The sequence below is a fragment of the Lineus longissimus genome, chromosome 18, assembly GCF_910592395.1.
Source record: "Lineus longissimus chromosome 18, tnLinLong1.2, whole genome shotgun sequence".
NCBI classification, from domain to species: Eukaryota; Metazoa; Nemertea; class Pilidiophora; order Heteronemertea; family Lineidae; genus Lineus; species Lineus longissimus.
Window position 1 is genome coordinate 5,926,364 of NC_088325.1, and position 26,923 is coordinate 5,953,286.

General features: G+C 40.9%; 1 protein-coding gene across 10 annotated transcripts in view; it reads left to right on the forward strand.

Annotated features, from left to right (window-relative positions):
• Nucleotides 1–24,932, forward strand: part of LOC135502658 (uncharacterized) — a 65,560-nt gene extending 40,628 nt beyond the window's left edge. For 3 of the 10 annotated variants that reach the window (XM_064795623.1, XM_064795614.1, XM_064795620.1), the window contains 9 exons: nucleotides 1,557–1,637; nucleotides 3,137–3,280; nucleotides 4,532–4,594; nucleotides 5,692–5,751; nucleotides 8,125–8,190; nucleotides 16,296–16,340; nucleotides 17,505–17,588; nucleotides 18,211–18,299; nucleotides 20,608–24,932. In XM_064795623.1, coding sequence (XP_064651693.1) covers nucleotides 1,557–1,637; nucleotides 3,137–3,280; nucleotides 4,532–4,594; nucleotides 5,692–5,751; nucleotides 8,125–8,190; nucleotides 16,296–16,340; nucleotides 17,505–17,588; nucleotides 18,211–18,299; nucleotides 20,608–20,769 — 794 coding nt within the window. In that variant the 3' untranslated portion in view covers nucleotides 20,770–24,932. The remainder of the gene's footprint in view (nucleotides 1–1,556; nucleotides 1,638–3,136; nucleotides 3,281–4,531; nucleotides 4,595–5,691; nucleotides 5,752–8,124; nucleotides 8,191–16,295; nucleotides 16,341–17,504; nucleotides 17,589–18,210; nucleotides 18,300–20,607) is intronic. The other 7 variants (XM_064795621.1, XM_064795618.1, XM_064795615.1 and 4 more) reach the window with 7 other exon arrangements.
• The last annotated feature ends 1,991 nt before the right edge of the window (nucleotides 24,933–26,923 follow it).

A 26,923-nucleotide genomic window follows, 5' to 3' on the forward strand; every position in this document is an offset into this window, starting at 1 on the left:
TTCCTGTGCAGCTTAATGCTAAAGGCTGTCCATACTGCTACTGGTCAATTTCTAAGAGTGCTTAGAATCTTTCTGTAGACACTGGAATCCCCTCAGACTTCTACTGTAGGTGAAGTAGGTCACACCAACATATTACCTTGGATCGTGGGCAAGGATGCAAACTTGAGAAAGAAACAAAGAAATAAAAGCCTAGCTGGACTATGAAGTAGACAACACATGGTGAACAGTACCATGTTAGCATGTCTGATCATTGTTGACACTATCAAACTCAATTATTACAACCTAATCATTATATCTATGCTACACACGTTTAGCTCAGTTGTCATGTAAAACAGGAAACTTAAGCAGGACAGGGACATTTCTATATTCTATATTCCGGGTATTTCAATAATAATTGTGTTGGCAGATAACGTTTTATGCTGGTCGGTGGGTGTTATGAAAAAATGATCACACTGGGGAAACAGATTTGTAGGTGGACCCACTTTCCATCGTAATAAATTGGTCTGGCCTGAGGTAACATGTTTGGAGATAATTTCTTAGGCGATAAGTATTTCCCCTGTGAGGAACAGGAGCTTTATCTACATCTGTGTCCGAAAAATCACAGCATTGACACAATTAAGGGTATCTAGTCTATAGTTGAAACCATCAAGAATTAAAAACGGCTAGTCTTTCGCTTTGCTTGACTCTAGAGATAATGATGCATACCTATACAAGCATTAGTTACATTTGTAGCAGTCTTGTTTACTGACACCACATAGTTACATACCTTTTAACATCTTCATGGCCGAACCACGTAGATCTTCGTGGCCCAATCCTCCCTATTTGAGCTGGTTATCAGAGTCTCAAAGACTTAATGAAAGAACTACACCATCGCCATCTTTAGGGTGAGGAAGGAACTGAAAACAAAATGAAACCATTAAATATCATGATAAAGCTGTTCTGACTTTGGGAATTTTTTGCGGGGGGGGGGGGGGAGTGTTGGAAAGGGGGTAATTTCGCTCATTTTTATTGTTATAAAATTGATATGTAAACTTCTCTGCTAAGCTCACAGAGGTAGTTAACATTTTATGATTGACTAAAGTAAGGACATTTCTTAACCAGCATGACTATGGGACTGTAACGTGACCTCAACAACGAAAGTTCAATCCGGTGAGCGTGCTGGCCCCTAGTGTTTAATATCTCAACCAGTAGACTATCATTCCAAGTCCGTCACTTTACCCCTCCATTCATACACATCCCCTGTCAGTTCCTGAGTCTGCTAAATATGCAGGTAGAGCTTTAGAACACCAGATCTCCCCAAAAAGAATTTTAGTATTTTAAAGTGACAGTCATACGAATTGTACAGTGTCAGGTTCATAATGTTAGGCACAAAGGTTTCACATGAAAAATTACATTGCACACTTCATAAATGTTTTTTTATGAGCAAGGGTATTCCACCTTTCTGACTTTGCCACAGTGAAACTCCATTTCTTTAGTTTTGAAGAGAAGTAGTCTCCCATTCCAACTCTGCCACATCACTCCTCCGTTCATACCTTCCTCCTCCTTGTTTGTTCCAGAGTCTGCTGAACATGCAGAGGTAGAGCTTAGAACACCCGATACCACCAGAATGGATGCATTGGATGGGGGCCAAGAGAAATGTGTGTATATAGCTTTGGCTTTGCAAAAAACTTATACAGTGACCCAAAAAAATGAAACCTATAAAGATGAAATCTCATACCAAATAACTAAAGCGGTTTTCACACTAGACATTTAAATCGCTAAATTTAATTTAAAAAAATCATGAGTTGCACTTTTTTGGGTCCCCTGTATTAATAAAGGGCCGATGCAAGAATCCGGTAACCAACACTTTCAGTTAAATAGAGTAATTGGTACCATTAGGTTCATACCCGCTATGGGCCGTATTCAAAGCATTGCTTAACCTGTGGTCAGACTTGGAAAAACCGAAAATGCCCCAAAAAGGGAAGGCTATATGACATGTTACAGCGGTTTGACTCCAAGCAAGAACCCATTAAGTATAATGCCTAATGTATAAAATTGTCAATGGATGAAGTCACTTCGGCGCCAACTTCTTTACCTGGTGTGACCTGGTAAGTGTAGACAAGAGCCCGTTTTTCTCAAAATGACAAAGTGTGAGTTACCGGCCTCTTGCACGCCACCCCTTCAAATCTAAATTGCCCATTGTCACAATACTAGAACCCTAGCTTCCCTCCCCACTTGTTGCCAAGATCAAATTAATTTATCTCACTGGTGTCTTACTGGTAAACTGCATTTTTTACGATTTTTAATGCTTTCTACTGACTTTGTAACTCTTTCTCTGCCATACCCAGTGCTTACCGGGTACACTGCTTACAATTGTCCTGCAGTATTAAATCCGTACTGCTAAATTTTCCACAAGTGCTATCATTCACTACAGTCCTTATATACATGGTGTACATGTCAGGTTTTGGGTGGTTACACCTGTGAAAAACGAGATGGCAGCACTGCATGTGATTTAATGATGACCTTGTCCCGAAGATTGGGTAATGCCAGCTATTTTACAATTTCCTGAGGCAAGTGGGGATCCAGGCCACCCAGTCTATACCGGGTGTGAGCCAGGGGTACTATACACTGCCAAGACTCTGCGGTAGTGAAAGACTTAAAGCCTTTTAAGCCTTTATAAGTCTTTCGCTACCGCAGAGTACGAAATGGAGTATTAAAATACAATACTCATTGTAGACAGATATACAAATATATATACCACGTTCAGTGAATTTGCATGCATATTAAAGAGATCAAGTCGTGACACAATATCTTTATTGCTGAACGTAGTGAAAATGACTAGATTGGTGATTACATTGTGAACCTCTTATGCAGTTCATTGACTGGAGTCAGCAATGTTATGCAATGTTACCCAGATGCCCAGCTTGCATAATCAACTACCTAATAGGGGAACTGGAAACTGCTCAGATTTATCAATGGAAGCTTATTCCTGCCTTATATGTAGGTTTTAACCAGGCTGTTCAAAACGCCCCATTTTTATGAGCGTTTCGTGATAGGTTTCCTCCGAGTGCATTACGACATGGAGTATTTTTGTTTTCCTGATGAGCCACCACGAAAAAATGATTCACGCACTCCTTTAATTGCCCATTTATTGCAGTGGACCTGTCAGCGATCATCAACAAACCAACCAAAGCTCCACCTATGGCAGAATATGCGCAAGTCGATTTCACCAAGAAAACTCGGCCCAACAATCTCAACGAACCTCCTGGGACCAAGGTTAATAACAGTGACATAAATAAAGGTACTTGTATGTATTTGACTAGGCTCAAGACTGAATAGTTTGGTTGACTACCGTTACTGGAATGGAGTACCAGCAAAACTGAGGCTGATGCAAAATGTGATTTGATGACAATGATGAGACCCCCCGAGAAACTTAGAATATTTTTTGGCAAAAAAGAATTAAAGTGACCCACAGGCGGAATAAAACTCGTGTCTACTGTGTGGTAGGTAGAAGTGTATCCACTAGGCCACAGAGGCAGCTTGCCGACCATCCAAATTTTCCGCAATGTATTCACTATTACTTATCATAAACATTAGAACCTCCCTAAGAGGACACTTCTCTATTAAGGATATCCTCTCTATAAATGACATTAGGTTTGGTCCCAAATTGGTTGTTTCTATTCAATTTGACCTCTCCAATTATGACACCTCTCTATTAAGGACAGCACTTGTCAGTCCCGAGGGTGTCCTGAATCGAGAGGTTCCACTGTATAGTGCTACCCCTACTTTTACATATAATGCTACCCCTGACCCTAACCCTAACCCTTACCCTAACCGCCGGGGCTGGGGGTGAGGAGGGGGGGAATATTACTTGGGAGGCATCAGAAGCCTCATAATCCCTTAATTCGCCTGTGCCTATGAATATATAAGCTACAGTAGAGCCATCTACAGTATAGTACAGTAACTAAGATGGGGCACTCACCCGGGTCGTGAAGTCATATTTTGTGGCCGCCGCTACGCTATGCTATCTACAGGCTAAATTTACCATGTTTAATCCACCAAGGTAAAATCCTATTACCATGGTAAGTTTTCTTGGTGAATATGATGATTTTTTGTAACGGTTGGAACGAACACGTTCTGCTTATTGTCTTGTGAGGTGTATCAAAAACAGATTCTTTGAATGTGTAAAATTCCTTTTGGTGATAAACCCTCAAGACAGAAGGACCAAATTGTGGAATAGCCTTCTCAGTAATGGGAACACCCCCCATACCTGAGGTTAGTGAAAGTCAAGATAAAAACTTACATTTGACAATTCATGCAAAAATATCCTAGGAAACTAGCCATCATTTGACTTGGATGTAACTTACAAATTGCTCCAAAGCACCACACTGTAATCAAGAGCAAGTTCCCTTATACTGTATGTTATGGAGGCTTCGGCTGTTGAAAGTGGAAGTTTAGATAATGAACTTGCAATCCATATAGTTTTTTGTATTGCCTGCACGTTTGTCTTTCCTTGTCCAGTGTGCTACACTCCTTTGCCTTCTGCTTCAAGGTGCTGTCTATGCCGATGTGGATCTCTCCAAGAAGTCAAACCGTCAACACCTAACAGTCGATAGTAAGTACTTTTCCCTCACCAGTGTGATGAATGAGTCAATACAATTGCACAGAGTCCATTGTCGGTCGTCATCGGATGTAATACTAGGCCTACTCAAATCCAAAGGCCTTAAAATGCTATTATTCCTATGCTGCTGGCTGAATTGGCATGAATTTTATACCATGAGTGCATCTTAAGACCACACATGAATATGTCATCGAGGTATTCGATTCGATTAGTTTTTCTACGTTACACATTTGCTGTTGGTTGATATGGCTGGCTATTATTGTACCAATAGATGACACTTATATAATAATACTATATACTCCCACGTCTTATCCAAAGGTCAACTGGCGAGCACAACGGCCTCTAGCTGTTTAATTGTGTTAGAGAGACCCGAGAAGTCTTTGAGTTGCTGTGAGAAACTTGAGTCTGTACTATAAGTCTGGGAGCCAACAGCCACTTTTCCCTTTACCTTATACATCTCAACATAGTTCTGGGACCACCGATTTTGACATGCACACTTTGTAAAAAGTGACTTGAAACAAATCTTATCTGAATGTTTCATACCATAAACGCATATCAACGAAATCCTTATTGTCAAATGATCATGGTCTTGCTTCAGTTGTGACTAGCAACATAGTTGATAGTACAGTAACCACGATTGGAAAAATCAAACTATTTGGGAGAAAAAAATATGAAAATCGCTGCATGTTCAGCGCAATGTCAACTCCAAAGTTTTGACATGCCTTGCCTCGATTTGCAACTACGTTATGAGTGACGTCATACGAAATATCGTTTATTTTGCCTTGCCTCTGGTGTTGCAGCTACGTTATGGGTGACGTCATGCGAAATTTTATTTATTTTCCGAATCTTAAATCTTGAGATCAAATCATCACAGAGGGCTAAACATAGGTTAGAGCCCATTGTCAGTACAAGCATAAGTACGAAGTAAATTATTGAATGCATCATTTCAATTTATGATTGTTTCATGTACTATGAGACTTTAATGCGCATGCGGCATCTTCAACAGAATACTTAATAAAGATTTCAAACCATGAAAAAAGTACTATCTAATTATCCTACGTGCTAAGTGTCAACACTTCCATCCATTACAGATGTGTCGATGGATGGCACAGACCAAGATCAATCCTTTGAAATTAAGATCCGAGTGAAAGGTAACCTACAGACTGATAGGGTCATGCTTCACCTCTAGTTATATTAGTCTTACTTCCACTACAGGTTTTAAACCCGGTGTTAATAGATCAGGAGGCTCTCCGGATATAAATAAACCCGGATATTTCTTGGTTCGTGTTTCAGGCTTGCATGTAAGGTTAATAAGCTCGGCCACAGATGGCGATACCCAAATTTGCTCTCCAGTTTCAGACGTGCTTGTGGAGGTAGAAATATTGGGTACTTTCATTTTAGATTGTTAGGAGAGCGAGAATCTCATCTTCTGCCCAATGGTTCCTCTATATTTTCAGCAAACTCCATGAAATAAAATGAGTTTGAAAGTTAAATGAATGACCCGCGTGTTGTTTTGGTAGGCTACTTCCGAGCATGCGCCGTGCGCACTTGTATTAAGCATTCGACGTGCCACCTACCGTCGAATCTATACAACTATTATCTCCGGTGTTTTTGGTATTCCACTAGAGAAAACTCCGGTGCCGATCCAGAACTGGGTGTGAAACCCACCGATGATCGCCGGGTATAATAAACTCGGCGTTATTAGCTCCAGGCCTATTTAACCCAGAGTTGCTGTAGTGGAATAAGAATAAACTCAGACACACAACAGACACACACCAGAGTTTCCTGTCGTGGAAGTATCACTAATGTTATAGCCAATAATTAACAAAACCCACCACTTGTCTGACCCTATTAACATTTCAGAATATTTCTGTGGAGGATTATGTAAAAGTACCTATTTGTTTATTTGTGATTGAAATGTGTGTTTTATAGGTATTTTAGAAAGAATACTTTGAGGATACTCTGGTCGTGAGGCAAGATCAAGGTATTAAACCTCTGCTGTATAAAGAAAACTAAATTTGCATTGCTTTATTCAACCCTTATAACCTAATTTAGTCTGAACAATCTGATTAGCTTTCCTAAGCAGATGAATTCAACATGAGAAAGCATCCGAATTATTTCTGTGAAAGCGAAATAGTGCCGATAAAGTCACAGATAAAGCAGTTTTGCCCGATTTTTTACAGACTGAACTATCTTACTGCTTGCATTGATACAAGTATATGTATTTGAAATGTTACAATGAATTATAACATTGCGACAATTTTACTACTTTTATTTTTTTCTTAATTTTGAGTATGTAGCGAAAGGGTTATCAAACCACAAGAAATGGCTTTACATCAGTCGTGTGTTTTAGCCAGTCGACTGCTACCCATCCGCCAACAACAAGTTATTTTGTCCCGAACATTTCCGAGCATAAGTGTAAGAATATGAGAAGGTTGCCTAATGACTTGAGCAATTTAAAGTGCATGAAACTTTGTTTTATTGTTGTGTTGTTTGTTAGTATGTTTGAATTCCCAGCATTTTGATATACCGTATTTATGCGTAATAAGGTGGACTGCGCTTATATTCAGGGTGCGCTTATCTCCCAAATATTAGCGCATGCGCTTAACAATGAGAAAAAAATTAAGCGAAGATAACTTACAGAACCTGTGTTGTTTATTGTTCCAAGTACACGAATGCTGGTTATATTTAACTAATAGTTACTGTTTATAATCCAAAACCAATATATGTATGTGTAATAATCCCACAACCTGGAGGGGACCGCACAGAATGTGAGGTAAAGCACAGTTGCATCGGCCATACAAGAATCCCTCACTTCTGGGACACTGCGCAGTCACATGCACACCACAAGAAACAGTATAGTATAGAATTGACCCCACGGAATGTATAGGCGCATGCACTTAAGAACGGCAAATTTTACCAGGTAAAACACAGGTGAAAACAAGCAGTTTTCGTTTATATGCCCATGCGCCTAAATACGCATAAATACGGTAATAAATCAAAGTTTATCAAAATATGATATGAGATAGACTTCTTATCCCTCATCTCCCTTTGATGAGAACACATGTACATTTCTTCTGTTTTTGAGATGTTCCCACAGTGATATCTCTTTCTGATATGCTCCCACAATGATATATAATGTCCATGCATTCCAGAGACGGTATACTGTATTTGATCAAGAGGTTGATGTGACATGTCGTTTTGGGCTTGTGAGGCTACCACGTGGTAGAGAGGGACGGGAGAGCTAGGAGTTGAACAACTCGTTTCTTCACCAACTAAACTAGAGCTAACTTTATTCATAAACATTCATATAGTATCACGGTATAAAAGATATAAAAAGTGATTTGATTGGGTTAAAGTTAAGTGTAGGCGGAGCTTAGAGAACACGGAAGATGCTATCGTGTCCTGCTGACTCATCCCATAGCTACCTGGAAATCCCGGCTAGGAACTTTCTTGAGAATGATTGACGTTGACGACATGACAAGAGGCCTTGTTAATTCAACAATATGCAATTTGACTTGCAGGAATATCTGCAGAGGACTTCTGCAATCAACCTGACAATCCTTTTAAAATACATGTCTTGGTTAAAGGTAAATCATCATGGACTTTAAAGACTGATGATGTTGGATGAAAACAATAGAGGATATTCAAAATTGGGTTTTATACAACGATAGGCCTTCAGTTGTGTTATCGACTTCTACTGGTTGAAAGCTTCGTTATTCAGCTAAACCCCCAAATTATATGTAATTTATTACGAGACTTTGTGGCCTAGCGGAAGATTACTAGGTTAAGAGTGCTCCTTTATTGCATGACATGACCCAAAATTTGGGAAGCGACTAACATGAATAGGAGAACTGCACCTACAGTCCAGATCACAAGTAACATCCCAAATTTGTTATGTTATACACATTGTGCACGCAACCTGCAAATAGTTGGCAGAAGTGTTCCGACAATGATTCACGTAACCTTCACGTGAGCTGTGCACAACTTACGCACAGTAGGATTTCCATATTTTTTGCATATGTTATGTAACATAGGCAAACTTTCACAGCGATATGCGCACAGCCAGTGCTTACACAATTCCAGAGTCCAGGTTGTGTGCACCTAATGCAAAGCAGATGGTATGTCAATTGTGACTGGGACTGTAGTTGTTTTGGTCAGTCTTTAAGGTATTGGTGGTTTCAAGCTTATACCCAATCCAGATAAGACCAACCTCATAGATAATAGATAGAACAAAGTATAGACTAGACTCTTTAATCTCGGTACTAAGTGCAAAAATATATAATGCCGTCGTCACACCAGTGTTTTAATGCGAATTGACTGCACGTTAAAACTTTAATACGCATTGGGTTGTCACACTCAAGTCGGTTTGTACCATTTTCAAAACGCTTTGGCATATACAGTTCTTTAATATGCATCAACAAAGTTGCTCTTGTCAAGCTGCATTAAAGTCGCATTGGAATTCGTTGTTTTGCGCGTCTAATAGGCTTTAAGCGTTGCATTAGTACTGCGCATGTGCACAGCGTAACTTTCTGTTCGGCCTATTGCGGGTTTATCATATATAGTCCACGTGGTCCAGAGTATAGTCCATGCAAGACATGCAGAGAGATGTTACAACGACGATATACTTATGCTAACTAACTTTATTCATCACAGGCTTTACAGGTAGAAAAGTCCGAAAAGGGGAAGTAAACACGATTGGTTAAGAAAGTACCGGAAGGAGTCAATCCAAATATGGCCTGACAGGAGGCGGAGCTTATATGCTCAGTAATTAAGTGTATGATGGAAGGTGCGTCGGCACATCCTCCCCAGGGCAGGAAAATGTGTCTGGCATTGAAACCAAAATGACTTGTATGCTATCAAAGGGACCAATCCCTTGTAAAAACAAGCTGTCAAGGTAGCCACCTTTACGTTAAAGTCCTAGAGTAAACAATCATAAACTAGAAAGATTACACCGTATTTATGCCAAGATCAATTAACTTGAATTCTAAAGTGTCCTGTATTCAAACCGGATCTCTAAATTGCTCTGTGGAGATTGCGAAAACTACATTGTATATCAAATTTCTAAAGTCCTATTTCAATCAGCTAAAGGCACAGAATATAGTGTGCATGAGACAGTTCGAATGACAATACTGAGTTTGTAGTATGATCTACTATAGAGTCCTATATAACGCACTAATATGAATTCTTGTGACACGTTCACACGGATATTCATTACATTGTTATTACATGTATATTGTCCTATGGATCAGTTATCTCGTTGTGCCACACCCTAAATAACATGTCCTGAACTGCCACTTCGTCACTCGTACTAAATAACACGTATCATTTAATCGTCTTTGCCATTAAGTACGTTTGCCCATTGCATTATCTTATTTCTGGCGTTCTTGCTAGCATTGCGTGTTGGTGGCCTGTTGTTTACAGGTGCCTGTTGCATTGTGTTTTGCTGGGCTTCATTGTGTTTCTCGTGAACCTGGGCAGCGATCGGCACAGTTTCAGCGGCAGTGACTTCAAGAGGATAAAGGCGCGCTATTGGGCGGTTAGTCACTCCCGATGATGTTTTTATTTGTGCGGCACGTGCGATACCATCTTGACCATAGATCAGGCGTTCAATTTTAGCGATCTTCCAATTGACCCTTTTGGTTTCATCACTGTGGACTAGGACGATTTCACCAACTTTTACGCGGGTTTCGCGATGACCGCGCTTCGATCGAATATGTCTCTCCCTTAACGAAGGGATATATTCCGATGACCACTGTTGCCAAAAGTGATCAATCAGTACCGCCAGTCGTTTAGCGCGTTTGTTAAGACTATCTCCAAAATTCGGATCAGCAAGTTCATCCAAGTCGGTAGCTTCGTACGGAAGTCCTGTTATCTGTCTCCCGTGGAGAAGGTGTGCTGGCGTCAGAGGGGCAGTGATGTCCATGTCACCAATGTACGTGAGGGGTCGGTCATTTAGTATGCCTTCTACTTGGGTGACAAGGGTTGTCAGTTCATCCAGTGTTACTCGCGCTCTTCTTAGAGTTTTAATGATGGCCATCTTCGTCATTCCAATCATGCGCTCAAAGAACCCTCCCCACCACGGCGCACGTTTGGGGTTGAAGGTCCAAGTGCAGCGTTGGTCGGCCATGTGGGCCTGGATGTCCGGTGATTGCATTAGCTGCTTAATCTCATTGGCGGCGGCGATGAAAGTTGTGCCATTGTCAGAAATCATTTGTGAAGGAGTGGAGCGGCGGGCGCAGAATCGTCGAAAGGCATTCAGAAAGGTCTGTGACGTCATATCGGGAACAACTTCAAGGTGCACCGCTCTTGTTATGGCACAGGTGAATAGGGCAATGTAGACTTTTGCCTCGGGACCACCCTCCTTGGGTCTGACATTTAGTGCACCGGTAAAGTCGCAACCGGAAACAGTGAAAGGGGGTGCTTGCTGGATGCGGCTGGCCTGAAGGGGCGGAGTTTCTGGTTTGCTATAGGGCTTTCCCATAATCGGCTTGCAGGTGACGCATCGTCGGAGTTGTGAGTTGACGGCTTCCCGGATTCTCGGAATCCAAAATCGCTGGCGGAGCCATGCCACGGTAGATCGCATTCCCGAGTGTAATTGGGCGGCATGGGCCCTGCCTATGAGAAGGTCGGTGAATGGATGCTTCCGTGGTACCAGATACGGGAACTTGGTGTCGAGGTTGATTCTGGCATTGTTGAGTCGGCCATCTAGTCGAATCAGGCCTGACTCATCGAGGTATAGGCGAAGTTGATTGACAAGTGTTTTGCTGCGACCAGCTAGGGGTCCTGTGGCGGTCTTTCCTTTGAGGATTTCTATCTCATTGTGATAGCAGTCCGTTTGTATGGCTTTAATCCACAGTGTCTCAGCGGCAGAAGTTTCCTGTGCAGTGGCTTGGATCAGGGTCTTGAAATTGGTCTTATCCTTTGTTATCCAGACTTTGGCGATTTTCTGGACAAGTGCGGTGATTCTGAGAAGCTTGCGGTACGAACTGAAACGTGTGACGTCAATGACCTTGGCGATACCCGGGTGTTGCAGCGGTGTTGTTGCGGGGTGATGGGTCTGGTCTCTGACATCTGGGGCGTGGTCGCTAGTGTCGTCTCGTACCTGGTCTGGTACGTCATCAGTAGTGGCGGCTTGCTGTAAGAGTACATTATGAAGAAGTTGTGTTGGCGTGGGTGGGTACATCCCGGTACTCAACCAGCTGGGGCCTGTCCACCACAGTGGGGAGTCGCGCAGTTCCTGTGCAGTGATGCCTCGAGTTAGGAGGTCAGCGGGGTTATCTTTTGATTGCACATAGCGAAATTCACCTGGGAGTTTCCTCAGCTCATTCACACGATTCTGAACAAACACAGGAAGTTTCTTATCGCTTGTAATCCAATGTAGGACGATCTGAGAATCGATCCAAATGACTTGTTTTTTGATTGGAATTAACCCTTGGAGTGCTTCTAGCGTATACTTGGCTAGTCTGTAGCCGGTGAGTGCTGCAATTAATTCCATGCGAGGAATGGTAGTGGCTTTTAGCGGTTTGACTCTGGTTTTGGCTATGAGGAGAGATGCCTGGGTTCCACTCTTTAGGTAGATGGCGCATCCGTAGGCTGCTGGGGATGCATCGCTAAATGCATGTAGTTCACAATTTTGCGGGTCAATGTTGTCCAATATTTTCCGAGGGACAGTGATGTTCATGGCTTCTTCCAATTCGATGGTGATTTTGCGCCACCTTTCAGACAGTTCTGTTGTAAGGGGTTCGTCCCAGTGTAGTCCGTGTTGCCATAGTTCTTGCAGGAAGGCCTTGGCTTTAATGTGCGTGGGGGCAATATATCCGAGTGGGTCGAAAATGCTAGAGCTGTGACTTATGACTGCGCGTTTGGTCAGAAGAATATCTGGGGATGGAGCAGCTTTCTTTGCATATGATAGTTGGTCACTACCGGTGTCCCATTTCATGCCTAGGACACTGACGTTCGTCTTTGTTTCGTTGATGTCATCAGCCTGAGCTTGGTCGCGTACTGTAGCATCATTTGAGGTCCATGCGCGGAGTTTGAAGCCACAGTCACTCATTATGGCATTTGCGGTGTTGTAATATTCCATGGCGGTGTCTGTAGTGGCGACACCTGTCACCACGTTGTCAACGTATATGTTGTTCTTGACGTCTGCTGCGATACGGGATGAGGTTGCGGCGTCAAGGTGGGTGTGCAGTACGGCTTGCAGAATGAACGGCGATGACACTGTTCCAAATAAGACCGCTTCAAACTGGTACGTGTGGAAATCACTCTCGGGGTCACTGGGATCACTGAGCCATAAAAATTTCGTAAAGCATCTGTCTTCTTCGTTGAGCCTGATATTGAGAAATGCTTTCTCAATATCACTCGAAAGGCCTATGGGGTGCATTCTAAAACGGAGAAGTATGGCGTTGAGCTCGTTGAGGCAGTTTGGACCGGGGTCCAGGCAATCATTCAGGCTTGGGTGATCATTTGACTTCTTGCAGGACGCGTCATATACTACCCGGATTGGGGTGCTGGCAGATGAATCTTTAAGAACCGCATGGTGGGGCATGTAGTGGCCAATGTTGATGTTGTCGTTTGCTACTCTGCCGATGAAATGTCGTTGGAGTTGAGTGGTAATAATATCTTGGTACTTACTCAGGAGGTCAGGCGATAATTTCCGTACCATCGATCTTGTCCTTGCTTTGGCGACGTGGTCGTTCGTGGGTAAAATTGGGTGGTTGTCCAACCATGGTAGTCTGGCTACGTATTTTCCGTTGTCGTCTCGTTCAAGGCAGGTGTCGCGGTAATTGAGTAGAAAGTCACTTTCTTTTTCTTCAGTGTCGTCTTTAATCCCTATGGTTTCCAAGTCCCAGTAAGATTGTGCTATTTTGTCTTCAAGGGTGTGGCTTGCTAGGACGTTTAGAACGGTCGTCAGGAGTGCGGGCGTGTATTCATCGCGTTGACCTTCGATATTGGCGGGAGTCGGGCCTGATAGGAGATATCCGAATTTCGATGAGACCGCTACTGGTCCGAGGGTGTTTTCTGCGGGACGGACGATTTTGTCTCCAACTATTGACCAATAGTAGTCCGCACCAATCAGGATGTCAATTTCCATAAAGTCCCCGGAGCTGGTTTCCGCAAACTTGAGGTTCTTCAGATGTGGTAAGGCGAAGATTGCTTGGGGGCAGGTGCTAATCGGTGCTGAAATCTTCGGGACGATGAGCATTTTCATGGGAACATTTTCTACTCGAGAAGCGGTTTCGATTTGGACGATGACGTTATCCAACGCACGTACGGCTTTGGCGTTAGCCCCAAAGGGTGCTATTTTTATCATCTCTCGAGATTGCGGTTTGAGTTCGAGATTGCTGGCGCATTTTGCGGTGATGAAGGAGCGCTGGCTCCCTTCATCTAGAATGATGTTGACCTTAGTTGAGCGGGTCGGAGATTTTGCGGTTGCGACGGCGGATTTCAGAATTGCGGGACCCAACATAAGGGGTTTGGTGTTAACCAACTTCTGGTGAACAGTTGTGGCGGTTTTAGCTTGTTCCCGTTCATTGTTGGGATTTGCGGTTGAACTAGGGTTTGAGGATCTATTTGAGGCCTGTCGGGATGAATCGCACAGTGCGGTATGATGGCATCGCCTACATTTGTGGCATTTGGTGGTTGAATTGCAAAACTTTGCCCGATGGTTGCCAAGGCAGTTAAAACACAAATTGGCCCTTTTTACGATTTCCCATCTGCGCTTTGGATCAGTAACACTTTTACAATGGACGCTGGGATGATTATCAGTAGAACAAAATACACATTTCGCGCGTTTTTTCTCACTCATACTAGTATTCCTGGTGGCGTTAACACTAAATGTGGCAGTGGGTGTGGCATATCCAATGTTTGAATCATTACACAGATCCAGAATGGCGTCTCCTTGAATTGAAATGTCAATTTCTCTTTTGATCGCTTCGCGGACTTCTTGTAGTTGCCAGTCTCTCGCTCCATGGTCACGGGTGATGAGTTGTCTCAGTCAGCGTGGAAGTTTCTCCATGATGAGGGGCACTAGTAGGTCGCCGTAGGAACTCTCCTCCATTTCTATAGCGCGTAGGCCACGGATGTGACTTTCAAGTTGATCATAAAAGCTCTTCACGTTGTCAATTTCATCGCTTGGTTTGGGAAGGTCCCAGAGGGCTTTCATGAGGGCTGCTTTTAGTTTGTGGTTCTGTCCATATCGTTCTCTCAAAAGTTCAATCGCACTCGCATAGTTAGCGTCGGTTAGTTGCAATCCTGCGATTGCCAAAGACGCTTCCCCCTGTAACTGGGCGCGTAAATATTGGAATTTCTGTACGTTTCCGAGTGCGTTGTTATTATGGATGGCTGCCGTAAATCCGTCGAAAAATGTCGTCCACTCTAAGATGTTACCGGAGAAGGTGGAAAGTTGGAGTTTAGGAAGATGAACGTTTTTTGTTACCGGTACCGTTGGCGTTGTGCTCGTGTTTGTGGGAGCTGGAGTCCGGGCTAGAGTCGCGGGTTTGGGCTGCTTAGGGCTCGCTAACCTGTCGTAGATTTTCTTCAGAATGATGTGTTTCTCTTCCACGTTTGACGTATAGTCCTCGGCTTCCGTCACCGCGTGGTCTACGGTGTCGGTTGGGGTGGCCTTGATGATATCTTTATCAAGAGCCACAATCTCTGCCAGTTTTGTGGGGACCAGTGCAAGTTTCGCAAATACTTGATCCAGTTTCGTGACGTCTAGCGTTGTGTCTACTGCTGCTTCGGCGTTAAGTTCCTTCACCACGTCCTCCATCTTGTTGATGAGTCTGGTCATCGTCGCTCGTTTCGAGCCTCTCTCGTGAACCATGCGTTTAAGCTTGTCTGCTGCTACTTCCTCTGGTGTTGGAGCCATATTTAAGCGTGATATCGAGTAAAACGTGAGGATAGATAGACCGAGTTCGTATTGAGAAAATCCTGGTCACATGCACCAAATGTTCGGCCTATTGCGGGTTTATCATATATAGTCCACGTGGTCCAGAGTATAGTCCATGCAAGACATGCAGAGAGATGTTACAACGACGATATACTTATGCTAACTAACTTTATTCATCACAGGCTTTACAGGTAGAAAAGTCCGAAAAGGGGAAGTAAACACGATTGGTTAAGAAAGTACCGGAAGGAGTCAATCCAAATATGGCCTGACAGGAGGCGGAGCTTATATGCTCAGTAATTAAGTGTATGATGGAAGGTGCGTCGGCACACTTTCTAATGATTTGAATTTGTCCTCATTGTGAATGTACATGTAGCATAAGCTATTCTTGATAGCACTTATTAAAATGAGTGGATGTGGGGTACTGATGAGAATGCAGTATGTGTGATGTTGGATAAAGGAGCTTTAATTATACTGCAGTGCTTGTACAATGCCCCTGGTATCTATGATGATTTTTACTTAAATGGCAATTGCATGTTTAGAAGAAATGGTGTACAGGAACATGTAGCTTCCATCCAGCTTGGTCTGATCTGTCTTACTTTACTTGTTGCTTTATATGGAAACTGTTTTAGATTGAAAGGGCTCATCCATTTCATGCAATGAAGGTGTAGAATAAAATGGATTAAGTATGTCGTCTCTCTAAAAGTTGTCAGTTAGAAATTTAAAAGAGAAGCGAAGGAAGTCCAGTTATAGTGTAAGGTGTAGGCCTTTCATATTGACCATCCGTCCATTATTTCCTTGTAGTACCAAGTCCTAAACCTGGACATAAAGCACCTCCTCTGGCCACAGGTAAACCTGGCAAGAACTGTCTTCAAAATCAAATAATTCTATCATTTTATTTTGAGAAGTCCTTGCTTATTTGATGTGAGCACATTTCACTCTCTTATTGGCATTCATGCCTATGCTGTCCTTTTGTCGAAATTGCACTTATCTATTATGAAATCTATAACTCATCTACTGTCATTCTCTGGAATTGCTGAATAGAAAAGGATTGAGGGGCTCTAAAACTAAAGGAAGCTGACAAAAAGGTTTAACAAACTGGTTGTTACAAGTACCAGCAGTATTCTTTACAGCACATACACCCCTCAGACCCTTGTCCTCCATGCGCCTTTTGACTCTGATCTTCGTGGTCTCTCCTGTCACTTGCTGTACGTAGCCTGGCAGTTCAACAATTCGTCAATATAAACTTGATTTATAACCTGTGCTTTAGCCTACTTATATGTTTGAAGTGTTGCTTTGCCTGTAATTTAGTACAGTACTTTTGGCTTTTAACCAGTTTCTCCATTAATCCAGGGTGCTGTGGATTTGAAGTAGTCTTACACTTGAATGTGGGCTCTATTGCCATGAAAATCAACTTGCCCTGTCGTATAATGTAAAAATTGTGATTGTTCCAAAGGTTTGTAGGTGGCGTCATGAAGTTCGCAGAGCACGGGGTGGCAAGTTCCTCAATTACGTGATAGTTATGCATAATAATCTTTGCGGCATCATGATGTTTCACACAAAAAGGTTTTATTATGCTGATATGTACACACAGAATACATTGTGTATAAAGATACGACCCATGGGCTTAATCTGCTGCAGCATGATGTTGCTTGTTTTACCGTACATGTAACCCGAAAATAGTTCTATAGGTTTTATTTGCAGTAGCCTACATTTTACCACAAAGTTTACATTTTGCATGGGACAGTTTGGTGACCTGTGGGAGCTGTAATGCATAATGTGTAGACAAAGTGTGCTTGTTGATTTGTGGATCGGGTTGGACATCGAAGATCGTGAAAAACGCCTGCTGATATTTTCCTGGTTTTCACCGCATGCATAGACATACATGCACATGTAGACTTCAACATCTTGTAGGCAGTCATACTCTTGCGGCCAAGTTGATGAAATGAAATAGAGTAACACACCCTTCCTCTTAGTTTCAACCCCTTCTTTAGTTTGTGCCCTTTGTTCTAGCTCCTAAACCCAAGTCCAAAGCAAAACCTGCGGGGTCAACCTATGAAAATACAGACATAAGGACCAACATCAATGACTTAAACTGTAAGTATTCACCCTGTAGAATTAAGATCCTAAACATGTAGTATGACAATGTTTTGAACATCTCGTAGGGCCTATATACTCCTGAATTTTTAAAATGTTATGTCCCTCGATTGTTCCTCTGCAAAAACGGCTCTCTCCGGTACATTTATGATTTATATATTTGGATCTGCTAGAACATATTGGTCAATCCTGTACAGCGTTCAAGCACAATTGCTCTGCTAAGGTGGCAGATAAAAGTGCAAGACAGTAAAAAAGCAAACAAATCAAAAAAGCAAACAAATCAAAAGTACTGACTGTAGCCTACTGATGTGAGGTTCTTGATGTGAAAGTTAAACTGTGTGTTCCCAAGAACAAATTTGCTGAAACTTGGTATTTATAGAATTTGTATATCTTTCCACACAACGGCGGTGCTGTAATCTCATTAGTGCACATTTACACAATTCAGTTATAAATATTTAGATTTTTTTAATTCTTTAGATAATTTTTGCATTTAGGAGGGAACGCCAGCCCATCTCCACCTTGATCTTGGTCCCCTTGATCCACCTTGAGATAAACTCTATTACATCAAGGGAAAAAGATAAATATACAGCATTTTAAAGGCAAAACATGTTGTTCTTTTCAGGCAATTCTTCTGAAGATGGAGCTTATGCCAACACAGGAGGAGATAATATCTACCAAGAAGTAGGGGTCGGACAGACACAGAAACCACCAGTAAGAGTTATTGATTCTCTCTCGGTTTTAGGTTAGCAAAGCATAGAGCTAACTGCTCTATGCCTTGCCATTTTCGTGACCAACCATGGAGAAACGTATCTCTGCATGGGGTTTGCAAGATCTGTTAATCGCCTGTACTGTATCCCCAATTATATGCCACGGCCTTACCCTTTATAAACTCTCTGATAGGTGACCAGTTTGAAGCCACTGTCGGCCAATTACAAACCACTCTCTGAACTTTATTAAATGCAAGATAGTGGATGAGTCACTCTTCTCATTAGACAGCAATTTAGTTCAATCTTTTTTATTCAACTAAGTTATATTCAGCACAACTGCTTGTCTCTTAAAATGAACAACACCAGGGCTGAGGTTTTTTAAAACAACATTAGGTTTAACTGAAATGTTAAGACTTAACGTGAAAATTTTAATGGGTTTAACTGAAAGAGATAACGTCCTTAAGGATACTTAAACTAACCGTTAAGGATAACGTGACTTTTGTACTTTTTGGCTCACCGTAAGGGGAGTCTATATGATAGCGCTGTGTCCGTCGTCGTCGTCGTCGTCGTCGTCGTCGTATCCTAACAGTGGCACGTTTCTTAACTGCTAGGGCTATGAACTTGAAACTTTGTACACAGAATGCCCTAGGTCAGCTGACCTCTGACACTGATTTTCGGTCCGATCTGATTCTCTGTTTGGCCACCAGGGGGCCAAATGTCGATATCTAAAAAGTGTGATATCTCGCTTATTAGTGACTTGTTTTCGATAAAACTTTTGTTGTAGGTACTCATAGCAAATATACATTTTATATTATACGGGTTTTTAATTTGACCTTGTTTTCAAGGTCGCAGAGGTCATATGGCGTAAATTGGCCATTAGAGTGTAAACTATGGCACGTTTCTTAACCACTTAAGCTATGAACTTGAAACTTGGTACATATAACCCCCTATATCACATAGCCTCTGGTGCTGAATTTTGGTTCGATCTGATTTCTAACTTTGCCACCAGGGGGCCAAAAGTGGAAATCTAAAAAGTGTGATATCTCGCTTATAAGTGACTTGTTTTCGATAAAACTTTTGTTGTAGGTACTCTTAGCAAATATACATTTTATATTTTACGGGTTTTCAATTTGACCTACTTTTCAAGGTCACAGAGGTCATATGGCGTAAATTGGCCATTAGAGTGTAAACTATGGCACGTTTCTTAACCACTAAAGCTATGAACTTGAAACTTGGTACATATAACCCCCTATATCACATAGCCTCTGGCGCTGAGTTTTGGTTCGATCTGATTCCTAACTTTGCCACCAGGGGGCCAAAAGTGGAAATCTAAAAAGTGTGATATCTCGCTTATAAGTGACTTGTTTTCGATAAAATTCTTATGGTAGGTACTGTTTGGAAGAATACATCACATATTTTACGGGTTTTCAAATGACCTACTTTTCAAGGTCACAGAAGTCATATGGCGTAAATTGGCTGTTAGAGTGTAAACTATGGCACGTTTCTTAACCAGTAAAGCTATGAACTTGAAACTTGGTGCATATAACCCCCTACATCAGATAACGTCTGATGTCGAATTTTGGCCTGATCTGATTCTTTATTCGGCCACCAGGGGGCCATAACGGAAAAAGGAAGAAGTGCAATATCTTGCCTATTTGAGTGAATTGTTTTCGATAAAATTTTATGGCAGGACTCCTAGCAAGGATACATCACATTTCCTATGATTTTTGGATTTGACCTCCTTTTCTAGGTCACAGAGGTCAAATGGCGTAAATTGACCGTTCGAGTGTAACTATGGCACGTTTCTTAACTGCTAAAGCTATGAACTTGAAAGTTGGTACATGTAACCCCCTACATCAGATAATCTCTGACACCGAATTTTGGCCTGATCTGATTCTTGATTTGGCCACCAGGGGGTCAAAACTGAAAAAGTAGGACGTGCAATATCTCGCTTATTAATGACTTTTTTTCGATGAATTTTTTATTGCAGGGACTCTTAGCAATCACACGATATTGATCTTGTTGATGTCATAGACAATTATTGGTTGGATCATAAACTTATATATACTGCCCTGTCTTATTACTTGACATCAATACACATCTAAAAAAAGTCTTCATGCCTGATTGTGTTCACCATATTCACCTCTAAACTAAGCATGATCCTGCCTAATAAAAGATGTATACGGTGAGCACAATGGCCCCTGGCCGTTTCATTAACAACTGGGCCCTGCAGAAATAATAACTACCTTGACTTTGAGCTTCAGAAATAAAATTATCAAACGATTAAACAGGTTTCGTCTTTAACTTTTCAGATGGTTGGAGTTGATGGTACGATCTACGCAGATGTCAACTTGATGAATCAAAAGCCATCAAAACCAGTTGTGATCAAGGAGACAGAACCAAGTTCAGAATACGCTCAGGTTGACTTCGGCAGGAAAGCACCTTCAATGACAGGGAATGCAGAAAAGATCTGATCTCAAAAACTAATTTTAAAATCTTGCATTGATGTTAACCATGCAGTATGAAGGGTATCTCTTAAACATTTTTTTAAAAATTAATGATTAACCCTTTGGCTGCTGAAGCCCCTTAGGGTACAAGAATGTTATTTTTGAATTTTCACATGATCCATTGTGTTGCAGGATATACACTAGATTAACTGATCCAAGAAGGTTTTATTTTGGGGCATGACCATCACCACAATGTGCTTTGAATGCAACAATGACCCATTCATTCTTGATTGGCTTAAACCTGTCAGTCTTTGCAGGTTGAAGTTAGTTGATTGACAGTGGTTGATTGCAATGGGATTTAGCTGATCACATGTGAGCAAACCACTCTTTGTTTATTCGTGGTTTTTGTGTGGTAGATAAAAGATGGTTGAGAGAAGGAGTGCCAGGACAAATGGCTGCGCCAGTTGATTTTGCTGTGTTCTCACCCGATGGTGGGATATCGTAACTGCTGCATAGTCTAAGTGGTTTTCAAATTTCAACACAATACCAGTGCAAAGTTGGCAATGCCTGTTATTGCGAACCATCAGAAGCATCTGATTGCCGAGTGATGTGAATTGTGATGTTTACCCTAGGCTTTCTACTATGATGTCATGCCCTTCCTCTTTGGCTTGAATGACTTTGTGTCACAGATCTGATCTCATGAATAATATTTGTAAAACTTCGCATTCGTAAATTATATTACTCTAGAAGGCCAGAGGAGTCCTGAAGACAGTTAAAAATATTTCAATATGCACGCTGGAGTGAAGTGCCAACTCATTTTGCGAAAACTTTAAAGACAAAAAAGACATTGATATGGTGAAAAACAAGTCCATAACAAGCTGTTAACCTGGGGACGCACATACTTCTGATATCTGATCTCTTAGCTCTGAGAGTAGACTCTTCAGGGCCACATTTACTTTTTGGTGCCAGGGGAGCAGTAGGGTCTCGTGGGGGTCCGAGGCAGATGAAGGCAGAACGAATCTGCATGTTAACCACATTTTCTGGGGTTCAGTTGCCCCCCCCTTCCCCCAGTAAATACAGCCCTGCTGTCAGTCCAGGTGGTCACAATTGGATTGTCACTGTAATGACTCCATGTTATGATACTTCGGTGGTAAATAAACTGATGTTGCACGGCATATTCTTGATTCCCATTTGACGCATGATAATGAATTCTTTGTTACCTAGTTTGTTCAGTTTCTTAGAATAATTTCTTTAATAATGGGACAATGTCCATTTTGGTGACACTGCTGAACTTCCCAGAGTTGCATTCCGGCAATATTAGTGATGTATTTACAATTCATATTGTATGAGATTGAATGAATTTATCATGTGAAATTATATTTACTGTATACTTTTATTCAACATGTTTATCATGCTTAACACATCCAAGGATTTCTGGTATTCTTTTAAGAATTCAAGGGTGGAAGTCTGGTTAATGTTAATCAGGTATTGACATTATGACTACATGTACAGCGTGTGTATTGTATTGTACCATGCTAGAGACCGTATTGAACATTCCACTTGACAAAAGTTTAAAATATATTCAATATTTCTTTGATACTTGGCCATAATATTAAAAAATTTAGTGCTTTGTGAGATATATATGTACCCGTATCTTGCTGTGTTCCATATTTTTTAGACCAATTTCTTTTTGCAACTTAGTATTCTGTGCTAGGAACTCAGTTCAGAGAGCTAAATATGTGTGTTTCGGAGCATGATCTACTTTACTTACGGGTATGAATAAAGTCTAGTAAGTACACCATATACATTTACACTGGGCATTTCAGTACTAAAACAGAAGTATAATGGCTTTACTAGTCATTATTCATATCATCCCTTGTTCTTTGTCCAATCATTCCTGACATTATCTACCATAATAAAAATTGTGACAACTTTATTTTTTAATGGAAGTCTTTATAATTGCCAAACTAGAAATCCAAAGTTCGTAATTTGGTTGAAATTTGTTTATCCCCTATAATAAAATGCAAGAAAACTTTATTTCTTACAGAATATTTGTGACCCACCACAACAAAATGAGTCGCATGTCGCACAGAAGATGAGCCTAAAATGACACCAGGAAATAATAGAAGAAATTGATGTACACAGATGTATCAAAAGGCAGACAATAGTGAAATGAACAACCAGTCCGTCTCAACCTGTCAAGCTCGGAGCGACATGCGACTTGTTCCATCATGGCGGATCACATTTTATAATTGCAAAAAGGAGTTTTGAAAATTTACATGCTTTCAGTCTGTTAAGTATTTTAAAGCTTAAAGGCCTACATCGTTCGTTAAAAGTTTTGAAACTGAATTAAAAAATGTCCGATTGCGAAAATACATACTAAATAAAACTTTCTATGTACTGATATACAAATACTATAAATACAGAGTTTAAACAAATTTGTATTCACAATAACTGCACTACGGCATTGCGTATTAGTGGATTTCTATTTAACTGGATCACAAATAATTACAAACGGCGTACCCCTTTAACAGACTGAAAGGCAAAGATTGTTGCTGCTCATCAGGTTTATGGCTTCATGTACAAAACATGTACCTGTATTAGTGAGATATAACAATTGTTATTTTTCAGAGTATTTTGACATTAAGTCTTCAAAATGATATCTGTTTGTCTGAAGGAGAAAATGGTAATGGTAGAGCACAAAAGGATGTATATTTAGGGCAAGATAATAACAATTTTAGCACTTTATAGATACTTAGTGGTGCAAAAACAATTGTCTACTATTGGCTTTGAATAATTCCTAAAATATTAATCTTATATTTGCCAAACTTCTGCACATCACTCACGTACATAGCTGTGGTCAATACTTTCAGTGTTTAGTATATATTGGATCTAACCACAATAGATAGTACACTATTAAACAATAATGAGTGCATTATCACTTTTGTGTGAGGGTCATATCGGTTGCAGAAATGTAGAAAAATGTAACTGCCCATTACCAAAAAGAGACAAGGCAATTCTGCTATTGGGCAATGAATGATGCTGCTGAAAATGAGGTCATAGGTCAGACAAACTGAACACAAAAATGATCAGCTGCCTATGACCACAATTTGAAATTGATATGTTTGGGAGTTATTCAAATTCATAAGTGTGTAAACTTTTCTGTGCTGCCTGGTATGATATTGCAATGTTTATAGGTGCTACATTTGATATACGTTTAAATATAAATGAAGTGTCCAGATGCAAGAGCCTCTGCTTTTTGATTAAATCCAACTTTTCTGCTGTAACTTATGGTTTTAGCATTAATTAAGTGATATCATCATTATTATTACATGTGTTTCAATAGGATTTTGCGGGTTTGCAATGAATTGCTTCATTCTTTTGATCTGGATATCGTTTTGGCTTCATTTTACAATATCTTATATTGAATTTTAGTGGCTCTTACATCTGAACTCTTCAAATGCACTGTACAATCATTCCAAAATGTTAACCCATTGCACTTGTTTAACAAGTTTTATCATATTATTGTGGGATATATGAAAAGGCATCATGATTAATGCCTCATGGCTTTGAAGCAAAAGTTGATATATTACTCAGGAGATCTTTTCAGATGTTATGTCTCCTCTCATTACAGAAAAGAAACCACAGTAGAACCTCTCTATTAAGGACACCCTCAGGACTGACAAGTGCTGTCCTTGATAGAGAAGAGTCCTGATTAGAGAGGTCAAATTGAATGAAAACAACCAATTTGGGACCAAACCTAGTGTCCTTGATAGAGAGGTTGTCCTTAATAGAGAGGTATCCGGTAAGAGAGGTTCTACTGTACATATACTTCTTCAAGGACTTGAATCAGCATTGTAGTTGGCGGGAGTTTAAACAAAATTTGCATTAGTGTATAGATGGATAATTTTGTTCACAAAATGATGTCATTACTGTTTGCTGCGTGCACATACTCGTATTTCAACAGAGGAGAAGGGATGGCGTGACGTCACAATATCAACATCCACGATCATTGTTGGTTTCACTTGAACACAAGGAGTTTCTCTTGTGACTTGCATGATATTTTAGAATAAAACTTGGATACGATTTTGTCACAATAAAGCTGTACATCATCGGTTAAGCATCATTATGTTATCGAGAGAAATCTCAACCGTACGACGGTTTATCGCAACTTTACTTCATAAAAACCATGTTAAAGAGATACGAGAGTGCGCCCATGATGTTTAAAAATCAGCCGTGACGTCAGCAGTTATCCATCTACTGATCTATGTCATGCTCGACATCTGAGTATTCTTCCAGGTAATTTGTCTAACAAACATATTTGTGACCCGTCACAGCAAAACTAGGCGCATGTCGCTCTGAGCTTGGCAGGTTGAGACGGACTGCTTGTTCAATTCTCTATTGTCTGCCTTTTGTGAAATATGAGCACATCAATTTCTTCCATTATCTCCTGGTGTCATTTAGGCTCATCTTCTGTGCGACATGCGCCTGGTTTTGCTGTGACGGGTCACATTTATGAAAATCTCAAGCATACCAATATGATAAAAGATACAAAAATGAAAGTTTTAGCTCATGGACTAATTAATTGAACATGTTGATAAACTTCAAATGCAACTTTCTACCTATTTTCGTGTGATTAGTCACATTCACCCAATCAGAAAATCTCGAATAATTTCAAATTTGAACCAACTCACTTTTGATGCAGTATTTCCTGCCTTCAACAAAAGTTGGGTAATGCCTGATCATGTTTCCCAAATATGAGACATCTTATACAAAATATTATGTTTTTGATATGCTGTAAATTCTAATTCACCACATTGTTAATTATGTCTCATTAGAACCTTTTTAGCTCACCTCTTAGCAGAGGTGAGCTTATCCCATACCGTGGCGTCCGTCGTCCGTCGTCGTCGTCGTCGTCGTCGTCGTCGTCGTCCGTCGTCCGTTAGCAGGGCACGTTTCGTAACTGTTAGAGCTATTGAGTTGAAACTTGGTACACATGTACCCTTATGTAATGACACCTTGGAGACTAAGTTTCGGTCCGATTCGTTTCATGGTTTGGCCACCAGGGGGCCAAACGTTAAAAGTGAAAATGTGCAATATCTCCCTTAATAGTAGTCGGGAAATTTTGAAAAAAATATGGTAGGTACTTCTAGCAAAGGTGCATCATATATCCTCCGGGTTTTTGATTTGACCTCCTTTTCAAGGTCACAGAGGTCAAATGGTGTAAATTGGCCGTTAGGATGTAACGATGGCACGTTTCTAAACTGCAATGACTATTGATACCAAATTTGGTACACATTTACCCCTTAGTCAGGTGATCTTAGGGACCAAAGTTTGGTCCAATATGATTCACCACTTGACCACCAGGGGGCAAAATCCAAAAACCTTAAAAATGTGATTATTCCTTAACTTCTTGCCCGATTGCCACCAATTTGATATCATGGGTACATCTAACCACCATACAGTATATGTCACACAGGTTTTCAATTTGACCTTCTTGTCAAGGTCACAGAGGTCAAATGACGTAAATTCGCCGTCAGGCCGTAACTATGGCACGTTTCTTAACTGCAATGACTATTGATCACAAATTAAGTACACATGTACCCCTTGGTCAGGTGATCTCAGGTACCGAAGTTTGGTGCGATCTGATTTGCCGTTTGGCCTCCAGGGAGGGGGCCAAATCCTAAATTCATCAAAATGCCATTATTCCTAGTAATGACTTGCCCGATTGGCACCAATTTTATATCATAGGTACATCTAATTCTAACAACCATTCAATGTGTCATCCGGGTCTTCTTTGATTTGACCTACTTTTCAAGGTCACAGAGGTCGAATGTACTGTAAATTGGCCATTTTGGGGAAATTGTAATTGCTTGGACCTACATCAAACCTAACACTACATGACACAATACCATGCTCTTTATCCATCTTTCCTCCACATGAGGTGAGCACAATGGCCCTGGCCATTTCATTATCAAATGACTTGTATATACTATAGTATGAGCACTGGTTAATTAGATTTAGTACATGCTAGGGAATTGAATATAAAGGAGTTTATTACAGTACGTACTAAAGTAAAGTAAATGTCAATGAAGTTTGTGAATGTTGGAAAATGTATCATTGAAGTTATAATAAAAACTAAATTTTAGGGCAAAAAGCCTAAAGTGGTACACTGGTCGTG